The sequence below is a fragment of the Phoenix dactylifera genome, chromosome 11 (assembly GCF_009389715.1).
Source record: "Phoenix dactylifera cultivar Barhee BC4 chromosome 11, palm_55x_up_171113_PBpolish2nd_filt_p, whole genome shotgun sequence".
Taxonomy (NCBI): Eukaryota; Viridiplantae; Streptophyta; class Magnoliopsida; order Arecales; family Arecaceae; genus Phoenix; species Phoenix dactylifera.
This window is the reverse complement of record NC_052402.1, coordinates 9620927-9630085: the sequence shown is the minus strand read 5'-3', so window position 1 is coordinate 9630085 and position 9159 is coordinate 9620927. Positions and strand designations below refer to the sequence as shown.

The following is a 9159-nucleotide window of genomic DNA, read 5'->3' as shown; positions in this document are numbered from 1 at the left end:
TAGATTTTGATTGTCTAGAGAAAATGATGAGGTCCTCTTTTTAATAGTAGAGAAGGATGGAATAAGGAAAAATTGAAAACTTGATTCTTTTAAATATTCTCAATTGTGCCTAGTACTTTTAAATATTCCCATCATGACCCTTCATTTTTTTAACCAGATGCCTTACAGAATTGCATGCAAGCTAGAGCAAAACAACTATAAGAAATCTATCAAATGCCTTGATTGTAGGAATTTCCTTCAACTATGACTGTATGCGATTTGCCCTCCCATTGAATACTAATAAAAAACCTCAATGCCATTTCATCTATCTTATGAATTAGTCCCATATTTAGATATGTTTGGTAGTGCTCTAAATTAATGACATTTGGATGTATCACTGGCGCTAAATTGAGGCAACGAAATGATGGTTAAGTAGGCCAAATTATTAGTTGGATCAAATCCACCGTTGAGCTAGTGGGCTAGCTCAACTAGAAAGCAACACATTCCTGGCTTCTCTTTTCCCTGCTCTTTCTTCTTTATTCCTTTTTGGTTATATTGCCTTCTAGTTGTTTTAGGCATCAGCTCAGCAGTCCATCCAGTCCAATCAATAATTTTTCGTTAAGTAGGCCATCTAAGATAGTAAATGCTAACAAAAAGCTTACAAAGCAGCTTTTGAAACATTATAAAGAAATCTCCTATTAACTATTTGTTTCCTCATAAATTTATTATCATATAAATAAGTTTCTAAATGTGTTTGTTTACATACAATGTGTTTCCCCATCTTAGACAATCCAACAAAATAGTATTTCCACAAACTTGCAATGCAAATATATTAGGAAATCTAATTTAGTCCATATTACTTGTATGGCCAATAAGCCCATGTCATTCGACCTGGTTGTGTAACCAAGGATGCATTTGTGCTGCAACAACTGTGTCACCTTAAAAGGTATCTTTCTTAAAAAAACAAGGAATAAAAGAAGAACACATTATGGTCGACAGAGGGGTCACATTATGGAGTCCCCTATGATTAACAAAAGCCAATATGAGAGAGGGAAGAATCCTTTAAAGGTGGACCCCACTGGTTGACAAACAAGCGACGGAGCTCCCTCCCCGAAAGCGGTGGGCCCGACCAGCTAAGCCCGAGCCACACCCATCGAAACAAACCCAACCTCGCCTCCTGGCCCTGCGTACGATCCGGGCCCACGCATCACTGATTTCGGTCCCGCTTGTACGGAAATCTTTCGAGATCCCCTTACTTTCCAAAACGCTCCCATCCATCCGACGGCTGGAAACGACCGACCCTTCATTTGATCGCTCATCCGCCGTCTCTCCCCTCGACCTTCGATCAACGAAAATAATTTTTTCTGCGCTGAATTAGGATTTTAATTTAAAAGTAGAGTGAAAATATCAAACGGCACCGTTATTTTTTAGCTGGCGGTCTGAAATCGTCGCGACGGGCCGTTATTTTGAAGTGAAGGCGTTTCCGCCGCCCGTCCTCATGTGGGCCCCTGTCCGAATTCCCCTTTGGTCGGAGTCGGATTATCCGATAAATCCGGTGGAGCAACTCCACACGGGTGCCCATTCCCATATCAATCTCACACGGGAACCAAGTCATAATGCCTATTTAAACGTGCCATCACGCCACCGTCCGATCGTTAGTCTTCGAATGGATATGAAACGCCGCCACCGGAATATTCTCCCCCTCTGTGAGTCAAAATTCAAAGCGTCACCCTCCCACGTCTCACCTCTCTCTCGCTGCCCAGGAAGAGAGAAAAGGGGATCAAGACAAGAGAGTCCACAGCTGCCCCTCGAGACCTTCCAATCTCTCTCTTCTCAGACGAATCACTGCCGTCAAGAAATCCTATCCCTTCTATGATGGACCGCTCCGGAGGCGCCATGCCGTCGCCGGCGGCGGATGGGAATCTGGAGGAGGCGGAGCGGGAGATCATGCGGTGGGACTTGGCCTCCACGACCGCGCGGATCTTTGACGGCGGGGACCGCTCCGACGCCGAGCGCTTCCTCCGCGCCGTCGACGAGATCTGCCGCTTCATCAAGAAACCCATCGACGTCGGCAGCCCCCGCCGGTCGTCTTCGTCGTCGTCGTCGTCGGCGGAGAACGGGATCAAGATCGCGATGGCCCGGCTGGAGGAAGAGTTCCAGAATATAGTGGTTTCGAGAGTCAACGAGTTCGAGATCGAGTCGCTCGTCGATCTGAGCTCGCTGTCGATGTCGAGCTCGATGTCCGTGGAGGAGGATCGGGCTGGCGATCTCTCCGACTCTGAAGGCTGTGATGAGGGTAGCCTCCTGGCGTCGGGATCGGAGGGGAGCAGCCTGGGTCACAGGAGGAAGAGCAGCAGTTGCCGGTCGACAAGAAGCATCCGGGAAATCGATCTTCTGCCGGAGGACGCAATCGCGGATCTGCGGAGCATCGCGGAGCGGATGATCGCCGCCGGATACGGCCGGGAGTGCGTCCAGGTGTACAGCTCTGCCCGGAAGGCGGCGGTGGACCTGTGTTTCCGGCAGCTGGGCGTGGAGAAGCTCAGCATAGGCGACGTCCAGCGCCTCGGGTGGGACGCACTCGAAGCCAAGATCCGGCGGTGGATCCGCGCCGCCCGGGCCTGCGTCCGGATCGTCTTCGCCAGCGAGCGCCGCCTCTGCGAGTGCGTCTTCGACGACCTCGGTGGCGTCCCCGGCGGCGACGACGCCCCCTTCACCGAGGCTGTCAAGGGCGCGGCGATTCAGCTCTTCGGCTTCGCCGAGGCCATCAGCATCAGCCGCCGATCTCCCGAGAAGCTCTTCAAGATTCTCGACCTCCACGACGCCATCTCTGACCTCCTCCCCGACATCGCCGCCGTGTTCTGCTCCAAGTCCTGCGAGTCCATCTACACCCAGGCCGCCGAGATCCTCTCCCGTCTCGCGGAGGCCGTCCGGGGGATCCTTTCCGAGTTGGAGAACGCCGTCCTCCGGGATCCCTCCAAGATCCCGGTCCCCGGCGGCACCATCCACCCGTTGACTCGCTATGTGATGAACTACATCAGCCTCATCTCCGATTACAAGCAAACTCTTGTCGAGCTCATCCTCACGAAGCCCTCGGTGAGCTCGCGGTTCTCCGGCGACGATCCGGACGCTGGTGGCCCGGAGGTCGACTTCCCGGAGCCGGAGAATAAGTCACCACTGGCGTTCCACTTGATCTGGATCATTGTTATACTTCAGGACAATCTCGAGAACAAGGCCAATCTCTACAAAGATAGTTCCCTCTCCCATCTCTTTCTGATGAACAACGTGCACTATATTGTCCAAAAGGCGAAGGGCTCGCCGGAGCTCCGGGAGCTGATCGGGGATGGCTACTTGAGGAAGCTGACGGCGAAGTTCCGGCAGTCAGCGACTAGCTATCAGAGGGCGACCTGGGTGGGGATCCTGTACTACCTGAGAGATGAGGGGGTTCATGTGAGTGGGAGCTTCTCTTCCGGGGTTTCGAAATCGACGCTGAGGGAGAGGTTCAGGGCTTTCAATGCAGCGTTTGATGAGGTCCACAGGACTCAGGCTGCATGGCTCGTGCCGGACACCCAGCTGAGAGAGGAGCTAAGAATTTCGATATCAGAGAGGCTGTTCCCGGCCTACCGGTCCTTCCTTGGTCGGTTCCGGCATCATTTAGAGAATGACAGGCACCCTGAGATGTATATCAAGTATTCAGTCGAGGATTTAGAGGCGGCCTTGTCTGATTTCTTTGAAGGATGCACGCCTTCTCCACTCAACAGGAGAAGATCACATTGAAGAAGGTGATGCTTTAAAGAGGTATAGACCCACGGGTGTTTTAGCTGATATTCTTTAAATTTTTAGGGGGAAGTTTGCAGGTGCCTGCTATTAGTTGAGTAGAGCTTCAAATTTTACAGGCTCTTATTGTAGCTGATGGAGAGATCTACAATCCTGCATAATATTTCTTTGTGAAATGAAGATCTTGCTGGGGCTGTCAAATACTTAAGGGCCTGCACCTGTTTAGTTTCCCTCTGTACGCAAATTTGTTTTTGATTCTTGACATGATCTAGTCTTTGTTTAGCATGTTCATATTAAGTCTAGTTTGTTGATGTGAGTTTTCGTTTGGAAAATAATAAGTCATAGCAATTTTCTACCTCAGCTTTATGATTTTTTTTTCCCAATGATATGCCTGGTTAATGAGCAGTAGAAACTTGTCTCTATACTTGTATTTCATACCTCTTCGGCATGATCCAGCAGTTTCTTTGGCTGTTGACACTTCAGGCTGAACAAGAAATTTCATGGATGGGCAGAATTATATGGTTCCATTTTTTTCCTGACTTGGAAAAAAAATGAAATGGGGAGGAATTAGTAAGCCACAATATGCGGAAAACAAGCCTCATGATGTGCTTTTATAAAAAAAATTTTACCCTCTGTAAGCTCATCATGTTGCTTCATATATGTCAACATACTAAAATTAAGAATGCCATTTTATGTTGGTTATGCTTCAGATGATCAGAATTCTTATAGCTAGTTCCTGTTGAATTCTGCACGTCATTATCATGCTTAAGCAACAGCATCTATGCACGTCAAAAGTTTTGATGCATCAACTATAGGTTATTGACATACGTCTCGTTCATATGATTCTTTAAGTTTTTTATGTCTTCCATGCTAATTTGGTAGCAGATTGGCCACCTTGTGCATGTGAGGATTTATTCTGCTATCTAAATGGATAGGCTATACATGACATTATGCTACCAAGATATTACTATAGCTATGGGATTATAATGCAGGACCAACAGGGATGACCTACATATGCATTTAAGGTCCAATGAACAATTAACTAGCTTGCTTTTCAGTTATCAGAAATAGGGGCAGCAGAGGGAAGTTTCGATTTTTATGATTAAATGATAATTCAGCTAAACCTGGCTTGCTAATTAGGAAATATGTAGGTATACTAGGAATTTTAATATAAGGTTTCATGGCAATCAGGATGGTTTTGGTGTTGGATTGAAAGCAAAATTCAGAAAATATAGAAGTTTATGTGCATAACTTTAATGTGGGACACAGAAAATTCAATGCAATAATTTAGCAAGCACAAAGAGGGTAAGGATGGAGGAAAGATAGAGAAGAGGGTGGAACCTGGCCTTTTCAAAACAAGCCACATATACTTATTCTTCATCTAGCTTTAAGAGGCCATTATAGACTCTTCATGAGTTGTGCTAGAAGTAAACTAGGACTATTTAAATTGAGAAAGAAATTTCTTCGTCTTACTTCTTTAGATCAAATTAAAATCCCCCAAAATTAGGATCTAATATAATCTAAGATATGCTCAAGGGACACTTATTGGACCCAAGTTAAACTTCAAAAAGAAAAGTTTCGGGCACTAGTTACTGGTTATGATACTTTAGTGGTACTGAAGGATGAATGGTGCTTCATACTTGATGTAGCACAGTCAAGGGAAGAGATCTTATTAGGGTTTTTGATAAAGCTGAAATCTATATATTGCCAGAATTTCAGGTTAAGACCAGATTTTTCAATAGAACTTTATTAAAAGGTAATATTTTTTTGCAGAAAATAGGTAATGCTTCACCAAGTCTGACCTCGGTTTTAGTATTCTTCAAACTTTGGTGTATCCTGTGCACAAACTTGTCTTTTAAATTTCAGACTATCTTGAGGATCAACATGCCCAAGTTCTTTGACTTCTCCTTGATGACACTCAGCATCCAAACAGCCTTCTTCTACCAATGGATCAGCAGTAGATTTCATCTCCTTTCCTTCTAGTATCATCGCAAAATCTTTGACACTCATAGCTTCATCAAATGTATTTCATTAGATTCTTCAATACTCTGTGCATCTTGTGAAGCTTCTTCTGTGACCAAATTTTCGTCCAAAAAGCCTTTAGCATGTTGCATATATTCAATTCTTTGGGAAACTCCACCTCTTCTTTTACTTCCATAGTCACCCAAGCAGACTTGACGCATCATAAACCAATCTGCTTCAAATGCACTTGTGGCTTTTAATCGACATAATCTTCACTGTAATACATGTATGATAACACCCAAAATATAAGATGCTTGATTCCTTTGCATGCGTTGCTTTTTCTTCAAGCTTTCCATTGCATAGCGAACATTTTTCCTTCATTGGGCCTACTAGCATTGGGAAACTTCTTCCTCTTTCATAGACTTCTTCTCTTGGAACCTTCTTGGAAATAGTTTGTGCATATCTATTGCCATTCTGAAAGGTAAAGAGCTTTTTGTTGTGCGGCAGCAGATGCATCTCCTTAAGTAGCTTCTTCATCTCATCCCAATCGATGATGGGGTTCGGCCTCAATGAATCATCTGATCTGTTATGCCTCTCCACCATATGTAAGCTCGGCCTTTTAGTTTGTCTTAATGAAGCGTACTCGCATCTGGTCAGACATCATATCAGTGGAAGTAATCTTCTAGCACTGTGATCATATCTACAAACTTATGTGGTTCATGTTCTCCTGTAAAATCTTCATTAAGGATATACTCCTAAGTTGATAATCGGGTATGCTGCATGAATTGGACCGTGATATAACATTTTTTCATACCAAAAGCTGTGATACCAAACTAATGTAGGGTAGTCAAAGGAAGAGACCTTATTAGGGTTTAGGATAGGGTTGAAATCTATATATTGCTGGAATTAAAACCTGAATTTTCAACAGAACTGAATTAACTAGATAATGTTTTTGAAGAAAATAGGTAATGCTTGGCTAATATATAACCTAGGGTTTAGGATTATTGGCTCTACATTGAACTTTTAAGGATTTATGCAATTTAAAAAAATTAAAATCAAATGATTGCTGGAATTTCTTGGAAAAAAATCTGAGAAATATATATGATATTAAAAATATTTGGAAAGTAAAAGGGTGTTTTTGATGAAGAATTAGAAGAAAGGTAGATTTGTGAGTAGAAAGAGAATTAAAAGGAGAGAAGGGAGAGTAAATGGAAGAGGAAGGATGATACCAGATTAACTCAAGGACCTAGGAATCACATGTAGGGTTTCGAAGGTCTCACCTCTCACACTTTCATTGCAGCATCACACCACAATATAAAAAATTGAAGGAATCATCCCTTTCATTGTTAATCAATCATCTAACTCTGTTCCATGAAACTCCAAGACCCAAATTTATAAGACAAAGGCACTGTAGCAATCTTAGCACTTCATTAAGCATTATGACATTTTTTCCACTTATGATTCGAATGAAGCTGATACATGGTCAGTTCTGCATGGGTTTGGGTGGCTTTAGTGGCTTCTGGATTAGTCCTAAAAATTGGTAACTGCTGAAAACCAGTTGAAATTGAAATGCTGGTTCATATAATATGAGGGCATTGGTAGAAACTTCTATTAAACAGAGGGTCTACAAAGGTAGTGGAAAAACAGGAGTCTCCACAGTCCAAGAACATACAATCTTCAGTGGCCTGCTCAAGGCTGGTTAGAAAAGAATGTCACCACTAGCCTCTTTGGCTTGTCTTCAAAAAGCATAATAGAATGTTCTTTGAGATCAAAGTAAGAGCAGTGTGAATTAGCCCAAATTATTGACAATACTGAAAATTGGTGATTTTTTAAGTGTTTCTTGCTTAGCAGAGGCTTACATGTTCAACTACACCATCATGATGCTTAAAAAGGAGAGATGCCTCTTCCTATCGAGGAGAGACATCCAGAAGACTACATGGATTCTACAGATCGAAGGTCAAAATTTGATGATTGCTAAGGAGAATTCCAGGTTCTTTGAAAACCCGAAAATAAATATTGCTGGAGCCAGGGTGCATGAGGTCATTTTGTGATCTGTCCATATAACACAAACTGGCAGTGGCAGTGGACGGGACTATGAGATTAGTGAGAACTTTTGGAACAACAATGCTTGGATTCTCACATTGTTTAGAGCCAGGTCAATTCTATACAACAGGAGAGGTTATGATCAACTATGCAAAGTAAGCTTCTGATAAGCGAGATGATAGTTTCTCCGGGGGATGGAAAAGTGAATTTTCTACATGGTTAACTTAGCACTCCTACACTGTACTAGTATTTCTATTTTTTGGTCAATAAACTTGCTACTTTCCCTATCCAGAAGTATTAGAAGACGTTGTTGCCTGTGAAGATCGAGGTTTTTATCTTGGCATGAGATCTTGGTTTGTATCAGTGTTGGGCACCTACCAATATGATATATGTGAAAATCTCAACCTTATTATGTTAGCTGATAAAAATTGATAAAAATCTGAGACATTTATACTGGTCGATACTTTTCAATCTTTTTTATTTCCTTAAATATTTTTTAAATTAATAATATTTGAAATTAATGTTTAAATATGGTTCCTAATGTTGGATTTTCTTATATAGGTCAAGATGTCAATACCAGGATATGAAAATATTGACCGAGATCTCGAAAAATCTTGATTCTCTCCAAACTTCCAAGTTACCATCGTCAGCTGAGATAAACTGAAATCTTGGTTGATCTTGGTCTTGGCCACTCACAAAGATAACTGATATATCAAGATTTAAAAACCTTGGTGAGTGTATGGAACTTTGGATCTACGCAAGGTCCACAGCTTCCATTTACTTCGTTGAGGCAGTACTCTCCATTTCACTGACATCATACCATGATGGAGTAAGTCTGCATCATATCCGCTCATATTATGGGCCTATATATACCCCTTCCACTGAAACCCCATAATCTAACAAAAACCCCACGATCCGACAAGTTCCCCACATCATTAAAATTGGAGGCAGCTAGTCTGGTCTCATCTCATAATTGTTAAGTGGCCTCACCAAAGACATCATGATCCCAAGAAGCTAAGACAATGGCTGGATCAAGAAATCTGAAGCTGCTGCATGGCCTGAAGCTCAAACTTACGACAATCCACCAAAATGCATTGGCCTTTAGCCAGTCGTTACCCATTCAGGAAGTCTTCTGTGGCATTAGATCTCCAGCTGTTAAAAATTTGACGCAGTCAAACCAATTCTAATTCTCTGCTATTGCCAAACATGGTTCTTAAAGCGCTTCAAATCCTTAGCGAGACACTGGAAGCATACCATTTTAGTAGCCAGGAGTAAAACCTGGAATGCGTTGCGATACCAAGCAGGTAGAGTTCCCAAATCAACTAGTGCAAAAACAAATGAAAAAGGCAACATTAATATGCATGTCTGTGCGTGTTTGTGTGTTAGAGAGAGAGAGAGCAC

The 9159-nt window shown here is 42.9% G+C and overlaps 1 protein-coding gene across 1 annotated transcript; it reads left to right on the top strand.

Annotated features, from left to right (window-relative positions):
- The first annotated feature begins 1629 nt into the window (after positions 1–1629).
- LOC103703301 (exocyst complex component EXO70B1-like) lies at positions 1630–4113 on the top strand. The gene is made up of 2 exons (XM_017841841.3): positions 1630–3774; positions 3873–4113. Exon 1 carries the CDS (start codon positions 1852–1854, stop codon positions 3751–3753), a length of 1902 nt encoding a protein of 633 aa, XP_017697330.2. The 5' UTR covers positions 1630–1851; the 3' UTR covers positions 3754–3774; positions 3873–4113.
- The last annotated feature ends 5046 nt before the right edge of the window (positions 4114–9159 follow it).

What these genes read in the sequence shown, in the direction of transcription:
- LOC103703301 (XM_017841841.3), top strand. Translation starts at nt 1,852, where the DNA reads ATGATGGACCGCTCCGGAGGCGCCATGCCGTCGCCGGCGGCGGATGGG.